A 19841-nucleotide genomic window follows, 5' to 3' on the forward strand; every position below is an offset into this window, starting at 1 on the left:
GTGAACATTTATATAGCACCTAGGGCTTTTGGTTGGGTAGAGGAGAATGGGAATAAGGGATTAGGCAATGAAGGATGGGGAATAAGATTAGAATCATGATTGTGAAGCCTTCAAAATAACTGCAATTTCCTTCTCTTATCATAAAAGTTTTAAAACATTGATGTTCATTGACAACAATTAATAGGAAAAGATTGATGTGTTCAGTGAAGAACTAAATAAAGATTCAGCTATCACCAACTACAGATTTTTAAGAATAATGAGAATTAATTTTTCCAAGGATCAGATGGATCAGAATTTTAGACTAACACCTTCCAGAATCTGCTTTCTGCCTTAACCATTCCAGGGTATTCCTCTCTGGCCTCAGAAGGATGACATAACACTTGGGAATAAAGATGCAACCTAATAACCCAGCACTGGATGCCAAAATACAGAAGATCTCTACAGTCACCATAGCCTGTCCTTTGGGATTCTGATAGGCAGGAATGAAAGACATCCATACGCTACAAAAGATCAGCATACTGAATGTGATAAACCTGGCTTCATTGAAAGTGTCAGGAAGATTCCTGGCCAGAAAAGCCACTGTAAAACTCCCCAGTGCTAGGAAGCCCATATAGCCCAAGACACTATAGAAGGTGATGGCAGAGCCCATCTCACAAATAATGATTATCTGATCGGGTTCAGAGTGGGTATCTAGTCCTGGAAAAGGTGGAGATGTTCCCAGCCAGATGCAACAGAGAGCCAGTTGGATCATGGAGCAGATGAAGACAACAAAACTAGAAACTCTAGGTAGCATCCACCTTTTCATCTTGCTTCCTGGTTTTGTGGCTTTGAAGGCCAGAACCACGGTGATGGTTTTGGCCAAAATAGAAGAGATAGCTACAGTGAACACAATTCCAAATACAGTTTGTTGTAGGAGACATTTTGCTGATGTGGGAGGGCCAATGAAGAGGATGGAGCAGAGAAAACACAAAGTGAGGGATATGAGGAGTATGTAACTGAGAATCCTATTATTGGCTTTGACTATTGGAGTGTCTTGACATTTCACAAATATCACAAGAATTATAACTGTGAGGAAAGAAAAGGAAAGGGCTATACAAGTCAAAGTCAATCCCAAGGGCTCTTTAAAAGAGAGAAAGGTTACAGTCTTTGGGAAACAATGATCTCTGTTTTTATTTGGATACTCATCTTCTGGGCATTTTGTGCAGTGGTCCATATCTGCAAGGAATAATGGTTCAATATTTTGTGGTTAATAACATCTCTGTGGTCTCATATCAGGAAAATAGTAACATCATGTCAAAACAATCCTACTGGTTCCACAAAGTACAAAATACCTTTCCTGCAATACCGAAATATAGTGCTACTAGTATGCACCGTAAAGAATAAATGTTTTCATTTCTCAACTGTATCCCCATTGGGTAGACTTAGAACCCCTTTCTTCTCAAAATATACATCTTTCCAGAATGAAAAAATACTCCTTGAGAACCACTTTAATGTCTCTTTTCAGTATCTCAATATCATGCAGCAGTAAGAGAAGTTGCCAATAATTGAAGATGATTCAGAGGTGAAATCATGTCCCATATTCTGTATTTTCCCCTAAATAGTCTTTGTAATGGGGTCAAACAAGTCACAATCGCTTATGGAGAATTTGGGAGCATTTCACAATGAAACCAGTGGTCTAGTTTCAAGAATTCCAGCTGATAGTTGATAAGCACTTTGCATTATTTTTTAAAATCTAAGACTTGGCAATGTTGGAGTTACCTGCCATACCTGAATTTACATCAGCAGAATAAAGCAGAGTCCCTAGCATATGACAGATGCCCAATGAAGGTTGCTGACTGACTAAATTCATTGCCCAGAACTGAAGTAAATATTGTCTGTAGCAGTGGTAGAGTAGGTTAGTGAGTAGAGCTGTCCAATGTGTAGGAATATAGTTAGGGATAGATTGGTTTCTAGGGTTAGGCAAAAGAAGGGAATTTTGAGATAAGTCCTGGGAGACGATTCTGAGTAAGAAAGGAATTGTGGGAGTCTGAACTGAAAATAACTGAACTTCTTTCCTTCTTGAATTTTCCTCTGAGCTCGAAGGTTTTTGACTCTCTGCCTGAATTTTCATCAAGCTGAAGGAGGGGTTTTGCTCTGATTGATTCTCCCTGGATAGTCAATATTTCGTGGAGAAATCTTTGACTTCTAGGTAAAGGAAACCAATTTCCCTGAGTCCAAAGATCATCTGCCAGTGGTTCATCTGCCAGAATTCCTCTTGGACTAAGGTAATCCAAAGATTTCCAGCTGTACTTTGGGTTAGTAGCCAAACCCAGGCTTTTTCCTTTTCTTTATTAATCACTAGTGGGAAGATTAGGATAAACCGGATAGCGGGGAAAGGGTTTTAGGTAGCACAGGGAGCTGTAGGTAGGACCCAGAGAAGAAACAGAAGGCTCCCCTTAAGCAGGGGACTCAGAAGTTGGGTGGAGTTAGTTTTAAGAGTGCTAGGGGCCTGCCTACCAGTTTCCATTATTCTCTTTATTAAAACAAACTTTGTTTTCCATAAGGCAAGGGTTTTGTGCCTAACTGGTCTTGGGGAGTTCCTAGGTGGGTTGTAACATCTAACATCCTTCTAGGACAGTTCCCAAGTTCCCCACCCAGCTAGCATTTATCCAAGCATAGCCATGAACCAATCTATTTACAGGCTTCTCCCAAACCTGGGCACCCATACTGACCAATATCTAACATGAGAAAAGTTTCACAAGTAACTAGCACTGAGGACCTGGGTTCAAAACTGGCCAGATACTCCTTAATTGTGTGACCCTGGGCAGTTCACTTAATCCTGATTACCTAGCCTTTCCTGCTCTTCTTTGTTAGAATTGATACTAAAACAGAAGGTAAAAGAGTTTAAAAACAGATGACTAGTACCAACAATCATAGGTATTTAATAAATGTTGATTGATGTGGACAAACATAGAAATATCCCAAAAAAGTGTTTTTCACTGGTCTGTCCTTCATATTTACCAAACTATGCTGATATGGGTCACCTTTACCCCAGTTTCCATTACTGTTTTTTTCTCATTCATTATTCATTTGCATATAAAAAGTATACATCCTAGAGGAATGTGCCCATGAATTACTTGTAACCCCAAGTGTTTGGCAAAGGTATATTCTCTTCCTTCATCCTTGTGAAGAAGGGTTGCCTGGATTAGATTAGAGGGATTAGAAAGCAGACTTATCTGCAGACACTGACCTCTCTGATCGGAAATTTCCCCTTCTGGACACCGGACACAGTTAAAGCAGCAGATAGGCACCCCTTCCTGAGCAATCTTCTTAAAGCCACAACTACAGCTCTCAGTACACACAGACTTTGGAGGAATCTGAGTGATAAGGAAAAAGCGGGCATCAGGAATGGAATTTGTCATTGTAGAGGGGAAGTTATATTGTCCTATGAGAATTAACAATGTGGATTTGTTAAAGACTAAGAAAGTATATTGAAGACGAGCTAATGGAATTATACCTCCTCTACATATTCATAAAAGTGAGTGCTACAGGGGCTACATGAAATAGTAGAATATCAGTTGATTTGAAAACCTGGAGCCTTAGATTGGAACCACACTTTTTCATCTCTTTGAGCATTTTAAGTGAGTTCCTTGACTGAAAGGGGAAAAAAATGAGGTGACAAACTTGAGACATTCTAAGGCAGTGCTAGCAACTATTTTTTGAGATCACATGTCCACAGTGCAACTTCAAGATGCCTATGAGGCCCCTGCATTACCCCAGACAGGAAAAACAGGAAGGGTGGACATCGGGTGGCTAGACAGAGGGGCAGGGCATGCAAAAATTGTCCTTGGATATTGTGGAGAGAGGGAATGGAACAACCCTCTTTGTGCCACCCCAGTACCCATGCCATGCCTTCACCAATAGAGTTCTTTTTTTTTTAAACCCTTACCTTCTGTCTTGGAGTCAAATACTGTATATTGGCTCCAAGGCAGAAGAGTGGTAAGGGCTAGGCAATGGGGGTCAAGTGACTTGCCCAGGGTCACACAGCTGGGAAGTGTCTGAGGCCAGATTTGAACCTAGGACCTCCCATCTCTAGGCCTGACTCTCAATCCACTGAGCCACCCAGCTGCCCCCTCCAACACAATTCTAAGGTGATCTCCAGATCTTAAATGATATGAGACTGTATATAATATAAATAATAATTTCTCATGATGATGAAATAAAACCAGGTGAGACACCTAAAAAGCATCCAATCAATACTCACATAAAAGGGAAGTTTTAGAAAATTTGATAATGGGGGGCAGCTGGGTAGCTCAGTGGATTATGAGTCAGCCCTAGAGACGGGAGGTCCTAGGTTCAAATCTGGCCTCAGCCACTTCCTAGCTGTGTGACCCTGGGCAAGTCACTTGACCCCCATTGCCTAGCCCTTACCACTCTTCTGCCTTGGAGCCAATACACAGTATTGACTCCAAGACGGAAGGTGAGGGTTAAAAAAAAAAAGAAAATTTGATAATGTGAGTGAAAATAACTGTGTAATAAATACATTTGGAAACTACTCTCATGGAATTTATTTGGGAATTTCCTCAGGTCAGTAATCAAAGCAGTTGACTCATGTTTTTGATTCCAAAGAGAAATGTGTTCATGTTTATATATACACACATTATATATATACATATATATATATATACACACATTATGCATATAATGTGTGTATATATATATGCAAATGAGTATATGTCTCTATTAAGTTGGATACTTTGGCTTTTAAGTGATGTAAAATATTTGCAAACATCTAGAAGATTGTTTTTTTCCCTTTCTTATTAAGAGTTTTCTGTAAACTGAAAGGAATTAAATTCAAGGGGAAATTCATATTACTTAATGTGACTTGTGGAGGAACCCAAATGGGTAAGAGTAATTCATGCCATTGGAAATTAGAAATTGGTACTCAAGTTTTACTGACCTGTGAATCACCCCATACTATTGAATTCCTGGATATGGTGAAATCATGTTCCAGCAGAGTCTTGGGAATAAACTGCCCAACTTTTACCAAAAGTTCAGGTTTTTTGTAGAAAACCAAGTAATTCATGATATCATACTTAGCCTCTATGTTTCTTTGCTCATTCAAAACTATCTCTTCTCCAGCACTGTTGTTAAATTGCAGGTTCCTAAGAGAGGAGTGGACCTAAATCAGAAGAGAAATTTTAGTCACTCACCCTTGCCTGAGAGTGGGGTTGTGAGGGTGTCTAAATATCAAGATCTCAAAATTGTGCAGAAAATAAAAAAAATAATAACTGGTGTATTCATTAATTTAACAAATGTACCAAATTCCATCTTATGTATAATGTGTTCACTAAATTATGGATATTTTTTAAGTTGCCAGAACCTAATGAGCTGAGATTTAGGATATTCTTTTAAGATAGGATATTTTATATATATCTGGTTTCTGATAAGCTACTTCTAGGAGGAAAATTCAAGGATTCATAACCATTTTTCAGGTGTTAGTTATCACATGGTTATCAATCCAAACACTAGGTATTTTTTTTAGAAATTAAGTAAGCTATAGAATCAGAACCTAGCTAGTCATTTGATAAACTTTGAAGCAAGAAATACATTTTGTTATAATAAGAGTAAGTTAAGTTAGAAACTGTCTTCTTGCTTAGTTCCTGTAACCACAAAAACCTTAAGAAAAGACTTTATCTCTTGCTGTTGCCAACACCTACAATATTTTATGACTTTATAACAAAGCTCACCCAATCCAGATTTGGTGTATTATGAACTATGGTTATTGGACAAAATTGTTTTTGTTTAAAAATCTGATTTGCAAATCCTCAACTTCTTTATTTTTATATAAAAACCATCACTTAGCATTATTCTTCCTTCTTATTATGAACAGATCTCTGTAAATCAACTAGGGGTCTCTGATTAAATTTGGAGTCAACAGTAGACCAACTGGTTTTTTGTAGTTTCTGGAATTATATTAAATCAGTTGTTTCCCCTGGCTGAACAAATTGTGATATGTGATGGTGATGGAATACTGTTGTATTACAAGGAATGGTGAATTGCTTGATTTCTGTAAGAATTGGAAGGGCCTACAAGAACTGATGTGAAATGAGCAGAACCAGGAGAACATTGTAAACAGTAGCTGAAACATTGAGGGATGATCAAGTGTAATAGACTTTGTTACTAATAGCCATGCAATGATCCAGGACAATTCTGAGGGACTTATGAGAAACAATGGTATCCACATTAAGAGAAAGAACCATGGGAGTAGAAATGCAGAAGAAAAACAAGATTTGTCACTTATTTATATGGGTATTGGACTTGGGGGGTTGGTTTTAAAAGATTACTCGATTACAAAAATAAACAATATGGAAATGGGTTTTGAGTGATATTATATGTATAAAACAGTGGAATTGCTTGCAAGCTCCAGGAGGGGGCAGGGAAGATGGGAGGGAGAGAACATGAATCATGTAACCATGGAAAAATACTTTAAAAAATAAAATTGTATTTAAAAAAATAGGGGGCAGCTGGGTGGCTCAGTGAATTGAGAGTAAGACACAGAGATGAGAGGCTCTGGATTCAAATTTGACCTCAGACATTTCCTAGCTGTGTGACCCTGGGCAAGTCACTTAACCCCCATTGCCAGACCTTACTACTCTTCTGTCTTAGAACCAATATATCCAGTATTGATTCTAATGGAAGGTAAGGGTTTAAAAATAAATAAATAAAATTGTTCCCTCCCTCCCTTCCTTTTTAGATAAGAAGTTATTTTTACATAAATCAACAAAAATGAATTCTAGATGAAATACTTTTGTGTTATATATTATATTAATATTATTCCCTTTGCAGAAATAGATAGTGACAAAAATAGTACAAACTCTGCATTTTGTACCATAAAAAAAAATCCAAGGAGCTTGTGAATCATCTGTAGCTTTTGCATTTCTGAGGGATGAAATAAAAGCCGTCCTCTGCATAATACACATTTGTTACCTTGTTTAGTTGTATGGGAACTGGGAATCTTGTTAACTTCATGGCTCACTAGACATAATCATATTTGGAGATTTCTCAATATATTCTTTTTAAAATTTTTTAATTAAAAAAAATTTTAAACTCTCACCTTCCACCTTAAAATCAATACTGTGTATTGATTCCAAGGCAGTAGAGTGGTAAGGGCTAGGCAAGGGGGATCAAGTGACTTGCCCAAGGTCACACAGCTGGGAAGTGTCTGAGGCCAGATTTCAACCTAGGATCTCCCATCTTTAGGCCTGGCTCTCAATCTACTGAGCTACCGATCTGCCCCCTCTCAATATATTCTTGAGAGGGGGTATAGCAATCCCAAGAGAACATAAACCTTTGAGGGAGCCCCAGAGATTAGATCCAGTTCCTGAGAGAGCTAGAAGTTGAGTGATGATGGTTACTGGAGAACAATTGCAATGATATTATTACCACTAAAATGATGGTCTGATGTTGACAAAGTAATACGTGATAAGATTTGCAAGAAAAAAAGCTCTGTGGGTGATTGTATTTGTCATTAATTTTGGGAAAAAAAAGGTTAATGTAAAGTTTCATTTCCTGCTCTGGTCCAGTCATCAGCGAGGTTTTTATTCTGATCAGTAAGGCCACTCTTTGAAGTTTATTGCCTGGGAAAAGGACTATCAGATGAAGAAAGTGCAACTTGTCATTTCTGGGGTGAATCGAGGACAAAAGAAAGGCATGGATTGAGACCTGTTAAGACTCCCTCTAAATGGCCACTATTTCTTAATAAATGTATTGAAATTGATCCTAAACTGAATCTGGCATCCTCCATTGCTCTAGGATTTTAGCAGATGTAGACTGCAACAAAAGAGGAAGCTCGTCTCCTTAGTAACAAAAAGCTAATCAATTACTCTGCCTTTCTGACCACTTTATCCTTATGGCCTTGAATATACATCAGCTACTTCAGGTTGATCCCACAAACATGAAAGAAGCAAATGAGCTTCTTGGGAGTAGGAGTGTTTTCAGTTAGGCTTTATTCTCTATAGACGTTTATTACATGTTTGGTGAAAGGAACTGGAAGGCTGGAAATGAGGATGTCCACATTTCAAAGGTACATTTCAACTAGACATTTTTGATTCTTAGTTATAACAGTCATTGGCTGTAGACATTGAGGGTCACCCAGAACTGAATGGAAAAAAAAATGTTCCTTCAGGTTTACTTTGGTCGATTTGCAAGAATATCTGGAGCAAAGGACATCCCTGACGTCACCATTTGGTTGATTGAGCCCCTCTTGAATAGGGATCAATTCAATTGACCTCAAAAGATTTTTTTTATTTCTGAACACCTACTGTGTGCTACTCATTGAAAGCAACCTAGCACCACCAAATAATTGTGGGTGTCTGAATTCCTCTATTGGGTGTGTACTAGCAAGGAATAAGACTTTTATTAGAGCTTCATGGTAAAATATTATTCTGACAATTCTAAAAGGAAATATTAGCCACAATGGATGGTAAAGCCCATGTTCCTGGATCCTAGCATCTTAAACTCAAATTGTCCCAAACTGAAGCTTTCCTTTTCCTACTCTATATCCATCTCTTCTTTAAATTTTCTTTGCCATTCTTCATTATTCCATAATACTTATAATAACAATTTATATAGTACATTATGTGGCAGGTGTCTTGTAGATGCTTTACAATTCTCATTTGAGCCTTACAAAAAACTCTGAGAGGTAGGCGTTATTATTCTCATTTTACAAAGAAGGAAACTGAGACAAACAGAGCTTAAATGACTTCCCCAGGTTCACACAGCTAGGATGTGTCTCAGGCTGGATTTGAATTCAGTCTTCCTGATTCCAAACACAGCACTTTATCCACTCTGCCAACTGGTTACCAATTGAATACACTTTTAGGAACCTAATGTTTTATTTTATTTTATTTTTAATTAGTTAATTAATTTTGGAAAAAATTTTCCATGTTTCCATGATTCATTTTCTTTCCCTCTCCTCTTCTCTCTCCCTTCCCAGAACCAACAAGCAATTCCACTGGGTTGTACATATGTTGTCACTTGATACCCATTTCCATATTGTTCATTTTTGCTACAGAGCAGTTTTTTTAAGGCCTAAACCCCAAATCCTATTCCCATATATACATGTGATAAATGATGTCATATGTTTTGCTTTTGCATTTTTACTCCCCAGTTCTTTCTCTCAGGGTAAATAGCATTGTTTTACATAAGTCCTTCAGGAGTGTCCTGGCTTGTTGTGTTGCTACTAGTAGCAAAGTCCATTACATTGGATTTTTCCAGTGTTTTACTTTCTGTGTACACGAGGAACCAATTGTCTTAAAGCACTGTGCTAGACAAAAGGATTACAAAGGATATCCACCCTTTTGGAAAGAACATCACCTGCCAGGGTAGAAGTGTGATACTCTCTCCGTCTCCTCCAAATCCCATTTCTGTTTTGATCAGGAGCATTTGCTGGAGGGCCCATGCCACAGCGTACACAGAATTGTAGATAGAGTAACTCAAGCCAGACATGGCCATGTCAAAATATTCTAAAGGCAGATCTTCCAATGAAGCATTTGGGGAACATTCTCCTTCCTCCAGGTTTTCATCAGAGCACTTGAAAGCTGAATGCCAAAAGCTCTTCAGGAAAATATCTGCTGGGTATTTAGCAGAGTTAACACTCTTGAGAAAATGAGAAAACCCAGAAACTTCACTAGTCTGGTGTTTAAATAGAAGAGCACCATGAAAAGCGTGACTACCATAAGGATGGGGTCTCAGAGTAACATCCCAATCAGATGTGATGATCCACAATTTCAAAGGTATTAAAAAAAGTGGTTGCGAATGTCTCAGGCTCATAAGTGAATCTGCATCCCCGTGAACGATGATTACTTTGGCCGATGATGCCATAATCCTGGGCATGAAAGGCACAAGGGATTCAGCGTGACGTCTCTCACTGACAGGGATCTTTTCTATGAAAGCCACACAGACATCGTTCCTGGACATCTTTTTTGTAATGTCCCAAAGGAATTTTTCTCCTCTCATGTCATCTGTGGAAATCAGCCCCACCCAAGTCCATCTAAAATGTAACAGTAGGTGGACAATACCCACGTGTAGAAAGGAGTCCCTGGGAGCCATCTGATAGAGAGAAGGAAACTGGATCTTGTCACTCAGGATGGGATCAAATGGGCCATAGGTCATCTAAATGGTAAAGGAATGGGAGTCATTTTGTGTTCTATCAAAGTGGTGCTGGTGAGATCCCAGCAGTGTATTAGAGGAATGTGCTATGGAGATATATATACATATATATATATATACATATATATATATTACATACATATGTAATTTTTAGATGGTGAGCCAAAAATCAGAAAATCACTAAATAAGAATAATAATTTTCTTCAACAAATGAAACAGGGATTTAAAAAATCATATCTGAGTCTTATCCAAAATAAGAGAGTCAGAGGAGAAGCTAGGTGGTAGAATGGATAGAGCACTGGTCCTGAAATTGAGAAGATGAGTATTCAAATTTGGTTTAAAAAGCTTAGTTTTGTGATCTAGGGAAAACCACTTATCCTGTGTTGCCTTAACTTCATCATATGTAAAATACGAATAAAAGTATTGCCTACTTATTCTCATGGCTATTATAAGGATCAAATGAGATAACATTGACAAAGTGTGTAGCACAATGTCTGTCTGGCATATAGATGTTAGCTATTATTATTAAAGAGTACTCATTTTCCATGGCTACCACAAAAACAATGACTAGTCAACTCCAAAACCCTTTTCAAACAAATCGAATCTAATCTAAGCAATTGGAAAAACATTAATTACTCTTGGGGAGGCCAAGCCAATATAATAAAAATGACAATTCTACTTGAATTAATTTACTTACTCAGTGCCACACCAATCAACCTACTCAAAAATTATTTCATAGATCTAGAAAAAATAATAACAAAATTTATGTGGAAGATCAAAAGACCTAAAAAATCAAGGGAATTAATAAAAAAATATGAAAGGGGGCAGCTGGGTGGCTCAGTGGATTGAGAGTCAGGCCTGGAGATGGGAGGTCCTAGGTTCAAATCTGGCCTCAGATACTTCCCAGCTGTGTGACCCTGGGCAAGTCACTTGACCCCCATTGCCTAGCCCTTACCACTCTTCTGCCTTGGAGCCAATAAACAGTATTGACTCCAAGATGGAAGGTAAGGGTTTTAAAAAAAAAATATGAAAGAGGTGGCTTAGATATACTAGATCTTAAACTATGTTATAAAGTGGCAACCACCAAAACAACCTGGTAGAGGCTAAGAAATAGGGTGGTAGAACAATTGAATAGATTAGCAATGTTAAATGACCATAATAATCTAGTGTTTGACAAATTCATAGATCTAAGGTTATGGAAGAAGTCACTATTTAACAAAATCTGATGGGAAAACTATAAAATGGTATGGCAGAAACCAAGTCCAGACCAATACCTCATGCCTTCTACCAAGATAAAGACAAAATAGATACATGATTTAGAAATGAAGGGTGATACCATAAACAAATCGGGGGAGCACAAAATAGCTTACCTGCCAGACTTATAGATAAGGGAAGAATTTAGGTCAAAATAAGACTTAGAGAACATCATAAGATGTAAAATAGATAACTTTGACTACATTAAATTAGAAAGATTTTGCACACAAAATAAAGTAAAGCAATCAAGGTTGAAAGGAAACTGATAAGCTGGGAAAGCAAGTATCTCTGGCAAAGCTCTCATTTTGCAAATATCTATAGAGAATGAAGTCAAATTTATAAGAATACAAAGTATTCCCCATTTGACAAAAGGTCAAATGATATGAACAGGTAATTTTCAGAAGGAGAAATTAAAAACTATCTTTAGTCATGTGAAAAAATCCTTCAAATCATTATCAGAGAGAAGCAAATTAAAACAATTCTGAGATGCCACCTTATAATGATTCGATTGGCTATATGACAGAAAAGGAAAAATGACAAAACTAGGATGGAACATGGGAGAATTGAGACACTGATGCATTGTTTGGAGAGTTGTGAATTGATTGAACCATTCTGGAAAGCAATTTGGACCTATTCCCAAAGGGCTATAAAACAGTGCATACCCTTTGACCAAGCAATATAATTACTAGGTTTCTATCCCAAAAAGATAAAAAACAAAAAAAGTGGAGAGGGACTTATATGTACAAATATATTTAAGGGAGTTCTTTTTGTGGGAGCAAAGAATTGGATGAAGGGATTCCCTTCAAATGAGGAATGGCCGAGTAAGTTGTGGCATATGACTATAATGGGATACCATTAGAAATGGCAAGCAAGAGAAACTCAGAAAAACCTGGGAAGACTTATATGAACTGAAGCAGAGTGAAATAAGAAGAAGTAGGAGACCATTGTACACAATGAAGGTAATACTGTATGATTAACTGTATAAAATGTGAATAACTAAGCTATTCTTAGCAAAACAATCCCAAAAGACTCATGATAAAAAATACCATTGGCTTCCAGAGAAAGAATTGGTGGAGTCTGAATTCAGATCAAAGCAAATTTTTTTCTCTTTCTTTCTTAATTTTTTTGTTCCAGTTTTCTTCCACAAAAAGATTAATATGGAAAAATGTTTTCTATGATTGCACACATAAAATTGATATCAGTTTGCTTACCTCCTCAGCATGGCTGTTGGGGTGGAGGGGAAAGAGGGAGCGAATTTGGGAACCTAAATTCTTTCTAAAATGTTGGAAACCATTTTTATATGTAATTAGGGAAAAATTAAAATTAAAAAATACTAATTAATCCTGCCGACTACGAGGTGGAGTTTTAAAGAATGAGAATATTAGAGTGGAAACACCGAGAAAAAGCAACTGCCTGAATACAGAGGTTGAGGGGACATGACAGAGGATAGACTCTAAATGAACACTCTAATGCAAATACTATCAACAAAGCAATGGGTTCAAATCAAGAAAACATCTAATGCCCAGTGGACTTATGCGTCGGCTATGGGGGGTGGGGGGGAGGAAAAGAAAATGATCTATGTCTTTAACGAATAATGCTTGGAAATGATCAAATAAAATATATTTTAAAAAAAAGAACACAAAAAAAAGAATGAGAATATTATTCTCTAATAGAATGGGATCAAGAATAAATGTTTATATTTGAGGTACTTCTTCCAAACATTTCCCTTAAAAAAAAATACTAATTAACATTCTGATTCCCATATCTGGGCAATTTCACAAGCTTTCCTCCATGCCTCTGATGTTCTTCCTCTTCACCTCTGTCTGTTGGCTCTACTTAGGCAGATGTAACTTCTATCATCCCTACATGACATCTTTTCTTGTTGTTCCAATTGTTAGAACTTCTTCTATTGCCAAAATGAATACTTAAAAAATTTCTTGAATGTATTTTGAATGTATATATAGATAATAACTAATACCTAGAATTTTTATAGCAGTTTAAGATTTACAAAGTCTTTTGCATGTATGAACTTAGTTGGTCCTCAAAACAACCCAGGGAAGTAGGTGATATTATTATCCTCATTTTACATGTGAGGAAATTCATGTCAAGAAAGGTTAAGTGACTTGTCCAGGGTCACAAAGCTAGCATGTGAGGTAGGAGCTGAACTGATGTCTTCCTGACTCCAGGTCCAACACTATCTACCTAAATAAAATTTCCTCTGTTCTTTGCAGTGATGAAAGACTAAGGACATGAAATGTCACTCATTGCTTGAGACTCAGTAAATGTATTACTTAACTTTGATGAAATGATTTCTTTTTTTTTTATTTGGAATACTTTTTACAAAGGATGGCTTTCTAAGCAGGAGAGTTGTTGGAAAATAAAGGTATTGTTTTTAAAAAAGACAAATTTTAAACAACAAACTGCTTATTGAATTTAGTCAAAGGCTACCTTAATCAATCTAGCTGAAATGATTCCTTGAGTAATATAATTCTGGATTGCTGAAATTCTTCCCCATTTAACTGTGGAAAAGCAAACTTTAAATTACATGATCCCTTTTGGAGAGTATCCCTCTACTCATGCCTTTACTCGCTATGGGTTAGGAAGAATATTTCATGCCTTGTTACAAAGTTTTACTATGTTGTATGTAAGCAAAGACATTACCAAGGAAGCAAGTGAAAACACCTCATAATCCCATTTAAAATCATTCAATCAACAATGAATATTTAAGTGTCCTTTGGTTGTTTAGTTATTATCAGGCATGTCCAACTCTTTGTGAGCCTTTATGGGCAAAGATATTGGATGGCTTATCATTTCTTTCTCCAGAGATGAAGAAATTGAAGCAAATACAGTTAAATGATTTGTCCAGCACCACACAGTTAGTTAGTGTCTGACCCTGGATTTGAACTCAGTTCTTCCTGACTCTGAGTCCAACAATCTCTCCTCTGCACCATCTAGTTGTCCCTATTATGTGCCGGTCACTGTACCACTGAGGATACAAGGAAATGCAAAAGACAATCCCTGCCTGTCTTTAGGTTAGAAGTTGATAGCCTAACTTCTCACAGAAATGGTATTTGGAATGCTTTTAGGAATTAATAATGTAATAATTTATTGACTCAAATGCCCAAGAAAACGACAATCACCTTTGATTTCATGCATCCCTGTAATTTTCCATAACAGAGCAGGAGAAAACAAAACTGTAATCCGACTGTAACTTTCATTGCTAATGATAAAATGGATGCTTTTTACCATTTGATTTCAGTTATTTCAAGGTTTTATAGTTGTCAGGTTATACACATTTCACAATCCTCTTTGACTTGTACGTAGTCTTTAGAAGTTGTTTTCTCTGCAAATTTCATGACTCTATGGCCCCTGTTCTGACTATTTGCAATTTATTCTAAATTAGTGCTTCAATATTATTGGTCCTATGCTCAATGTTTTGCCAGCAGCATAATATTTTTCAGGGCTAATGTTTCAAGACCAAATCATTTGAGAAGTGAAGGTTTCCTCCAAGCCACAATTCCTTGGTCTTACCCTTCTATACTTCTTTTATGCACATACTTTTTTTTAAACCCTTACCTTCCATCTTGGAGTCAATACTGTGTATTGGCTCCAAGGCAGAAGAGTGGTAAGGGCTAGGCAATGGGGGTCAAGTGACTTGCCCAGGGTCACACAGCTGGGAAGTGTCTGATGCCAGATTTGAACCCAGGACCTCCCATCTCTAGGATTGGCTCTCAATCCACTGAGCTATCCAGCTGCCCCCATGCACATACATTTTTGCCATGGCTACATAGACTCTTCACCTATTGCTTCAGGGCTAAGTTGTCATTTTATGCATAATATTTCTTTCAAGTAAAATGATGGATTTTTCTACCAAACAACAACAACAGCGATGAGAACAAACTCATTTCAGAGTAGAGGCTGAAAAACAAAGCAGAATTAATATATCTATATGATGAGAAGAGTAATAGACTTGGGCTCATGGGACTTGAATCCCGACCTTGCTTCTGCTAAAACCCACCTATTAGGAGACTGAATAAGTAATTTAGATGGGCAAATGGAAACACTGTGGGATTTGAACACAGAGGAGCTGGATCTGAATCCAAACACCGTAAATTATTTTCTCCAGGAATTTGAACAGTTCACTTAAATTTCTGCACCTGATTCCTCATTTGTCAAATGACAGAGTTGAACTAGATGGTCTCTCCTGTTCTTCTCAGTTGATTTACTCTGCCTGAATCACATCCCACTCATATAAAACTCTTTAAAAATATATAAATATATATTTTTATTTATATATATAATATATATAATATATATTATTAAAAATATAAATATATATAAAATATATAAAACTTTAAAAATCTCATTAGATTGGTTTAGATCGGGATTTTTAAAAAATCTGGGGTCAATGAATTTTTAATTGACTAAATCCAAATTTTAATATGAATGATTACCAGTGCAATTATGTGAGTCTTATTTTATGCATTAAAATATTCTCAAGTGTCCAGAGGCTATATAAAATTGTCAGAAGGGCCCACAATATAGAAAATATTAAGAAGATCTAGTCTAAATTATCTCTACCATTCTTCATAATTTATAAAATTGAATAATTCTTATTTTATCCTGATTATAAGATCTTGGAAATATTCAGGAATAACTCTACTATGAAGTAATTGTGTGAGCATTACAGAAGGACAGCATTAAAAGTAGGATGAGCCCTCTGAAGTTATCTACTATACACACATATAAAAGAAATCTGCACAATTATTATACTTCCCTAGTGGTCACTCAGTTCCTTGAAGAAGTTGAGAAGGATAGAGATTTGGGATGTTGGGTTCAATAGTTTGCACCTGTGGATACTTGTAGAGCTCTAGTAGAGATCCCATCTGGACAGCTAATGGAGATGTTGCCCCTCCAATGACAGCCACAGACTTATCTTGAGCCCAACAGCTATAATTAGGTATGGCTTGCTGTTGGCCTGTTAGCCACTTCAGGGAGCTCTCCAAGGTCTTCTTATCACTGTGGTAGGTGGTAAAGAGCTGGTACCCCAAGGTAATGTTGGGTAACAGGTTGAGATCTTGGTTGATATTTTCCACAGCAAACACCAGGGCCAACACCTGTTGGTAATTTTTGTGCATCCATCTGCAGTGAAGAAAAGGAGAGAGGGTTAGAAAAACAAGGGAAAATCGTCCAAGGACAATGAGTTTCAGATGGAGGTCCTAGCACCGGCATTAAAAGGTCAAGAGTACAGGGGCTAGATTAGTTTAGTTCACATGTGACATATTAGAAACTCAAAACATAGCTGGATATCTTTTCCCTAAAATTCTACCTTGGCTCAGTATATTGACAGCCAGGCCCAGAGACAGGAGGTCCTGAGTTCAAATCTGACCTTAGACACTTCCTAGCTGTGTGACCCTGGGCAAGTCACTTGACCCCCATTGCCTAGCCCTTACCACTCTTCTGCCTTAGAACAAACACACAGTATTGATTCTAAGATGGAAGGTAAGGGTTAAAAAAAAAAACTCTACCCTCTTCATAATTTCCTTATTCCTTTTGATGGTGCTCCCATCCTCTCAGTCACAGTCTCACAATTTAGAAGTCATCAACTCCTCATTCTCTTTCACTCCCATATCTAATTAGTTGTCAATTCCTGTTGTCTCCATCCACAAAAAATCTCTCCTCTATACCTCCTTCTTTCTTCTGACATTGTCATAGCCTTTTCTACTATTCTGGCCCTCATTACCTCCCACCTGGGCTGTTACAAGGGTCTTCTATTGGTCTGCTCATCCCTTCTCTCTTCTCACTCCAATCCACACGCTATTCAGTTTTCAAATGTATTTTCCTAAAGTATGACTATGTCATGTCCCTGTTTAGTTTAGTTTATTTTGTTTTTTAAGCAGGAGATGCTCATATTATCACACATAGGTCATTTACATATTTTAATGAATTGTAAGCAATGGGAGTATGTGGTTTTGCACATCATTTTTGAAATGCACTTATTTAGTTAAATGGTGGTGGTGATGGTTATTAAGAATTCACACACACACACACAAATTTAGGTAGTCTCCGTTTCCCTTCATAATGCAATTCTAGCAATGTCAGAGAAAGATAATAACCATAGTAATTTATGGGACAGCTCAGACAAAAGGTCTAATATGAACCTTAAAACAATCCCACGAGACAGGTGCTACACGTAGTATCATTCCCATTTTACCAGTGTGGCACTGGGACTCAAAGAAGAACAGTTATTTGCTTGTTCTTGGTCACTCAGTACTTCCTATCAGAGGCAGGATTTGAACCCACATTCCTCCTGATTTCCATTCCAAAACTCTTCCACACTTGGTAGAATATCCAATACTCTGGTAGAATGTAAGCCCTTTGGGGAAAGGGATTACAGTATTTTGTTTTCATTGCTTTTGTATTTCCAATGTCAAACTCAGGACTCTGTACCCAGTTTTATGCATACATATTTTTTAAACCCTTACTTTCCTTCCTAGTGACAACTCTAGGCACTTTTCTCTGCTTAATAGACTCCAGTGGCTCCCTCCTATTTCTAAAATGAAGTCTGAAATCCTGTCTTTGGTTTTTGAGACTTCTGTAGCCTGGCCCTTTCCTACCTCTCCAAGCATCTTACACATTAATTTGCTCCACATACTCTGGGATCGAGTGACACTGACATCCTTGGTTTCCCCACATAAGACTCCATCTCTTCAATCCAAGGACATCCACTGGCTGTGTCCCATGCCTGTGACTTTCTGGCTCCTCGGCTCTACCTTCTGGCTTGTCTGGCTTCCTTCAAGTTTCGTTTTCTGGAAGAGGTCTTTCCCAATCCTCTTTAATCTCAGTACTTCCCTCTAGAATGAGTCTCAATTTGTCCTGTATACATCTTGTGTGCACTTAGGTGTCTGTGTGCCTTCTCTCCCATTGGATTGCGAGTTCAAGAGGAAGGACCATGGTTTTTTTTAGTGTTTCTTTCTATGTACCTCCAGGACTGGGCACAGTGATTGGCATAGAGTAATACCTAATAACTACTAGATGATTGTCTGAATGCTTGAGAAATCATGTTAATTGTGCTAGACACCCTTAATAAATATAGAAATGTGAAATATACGATAAGGCTTTAGTTTCTATTTGTGTCTCATGGAAGTGCCCAAATTAGCATCAGTGCAGATAGCTGTGTTAACTTCAAAGAGGGATGAGTAAAAGGAAGGCACATTGCTTAGAAGTTGAGAAATAGGTTATACCACCTCATTGTACTCACCTCATTCCTGTGGCCTCTAATCTTCATGATCTTAATTAGCCCATTTTAATATGGTAGATGGCAAGGCAGAAGACGTGGTGGCAGAGTCTCCTAAATTCCACCCTCCATCAATACTCTGTAGCTACCTTTATAGCTACAGAGATGGTATTGGTCTGAGGAGAGAGTCTCCTTTCCTCTCTCCCTCTCTCCCTCCCTCCCTCCCTCCCTCCCTCCCTCTCTCTCTCTCTCTCTCTCTCTCTCTCTCTCTCTCTCTCTCTCTCTCTCTCTCTCTCTCTCTCTCTCTCTCTCTCTCTCTCTCTCTTCTCTTCTCTCCTTCCATCCCTCCCTCCATGTCGTCCTCTCTCTTCCTCTTTCACTCTGTGTGTCTTCTTTTTCTCTTTCCGTTTAGCTGTCTTTCTTTAAATATCATTTACTTCTCTGTTTGTCTTTCTTTTGTGCAAATGCTCGAGCAACTGTGAAATGAAGTAAACTAGAACGAGTGAAAATCATAGACAAAGTGTGGTATCCCCAGACCATGGTGGTGCTCATGTTTTCTATCAACATCTTTCAGAGTTACCAGAAAAAAGCAATTCCTTAAAGTAAGACAATAAGAATATTCACTTACTGAAAACTATTACAAGCCTTTTGAGGATGTTCTAAGCCTGTGAAAATGTTTGCCTCAACTGAATACAGGGGGAAAAAGCCCCCAATGATCAGGTCCCCATCTCTGAAGACATCGTGGATGACTTGTTGGAAGCAGGAAAGCTTTTTTCCTTGCAACAAAGAGAATGGCAGATGCAGAAGCAGAAGGAAAAATGTGGAAAGAAGAGAATGTCTCATGGTAATGGAACCTGAAAGGTAACAGGCAGGCGTGTTGTAAATCCCGAATCAGCAGAGAGCTGAGAAAACTACCAGGGCCTAGAAGATAATAATAATTTTAATCAAATGCCAGAAGAAATGCTCTCTGTAATAGAAAAAGAAAGAATGTGATCCCAGAGCAGGTGCCCAATGTCTGGTCTATCTGTGATACCTGAGAAAATTCAGGAGAATATGAATGAGGTCCATGTCAGAGACAAGGACAGTCTTAGTGGATCAAACGGATATTTAAAACGATCTCAAAAGCGAGTCTCTGGGGAATCATCCCTTTAGCTCTCAATGCCCATAGATATTGTCCACTGAGGACCTCTGGGTGTTG

The 19841-nt window shown here is 37.8% G+C and overlaps 1 protein-coding gene across 1 annotated transcript; it reads right to left on the bottom strand.

The window, feature by feature from the left end:
- Window positions 1-301: 301 nt before the first annotated feature.
- On the bottom strand, window positions 302-19486 carry VN2R597 (vomeronasal 2 receptor 597). Its single transcript, NM_001099577.1, is given in 6 exon segments — window positions 302-1215; window positions 3230-3356; window positions 4940-5161; window positions 9358-10155; window positions 16257-16548; window positions 19272-19486. Coding segments are annotated over 6 exon segments (2568 nt in total).
- Between the last annotated feature and the right edge of the window lie 355 nt (window positions 19487-19841).

Source organism: Monodelphis domestica, chromosome 4 (genome assembly GCF_027887165.1).
Source record: "Monodelphis domestica isolate mMonDom1 chromosome 4, mMonDom1.pri, whole genome shotgun sequence".
NCBI classification, from domain to species: Eukaryota; Metazoa; Chordata; class Mammalia; order Didelphimorphia; family Didelphidae; genus Monodelphis; species Monodelphis domestica.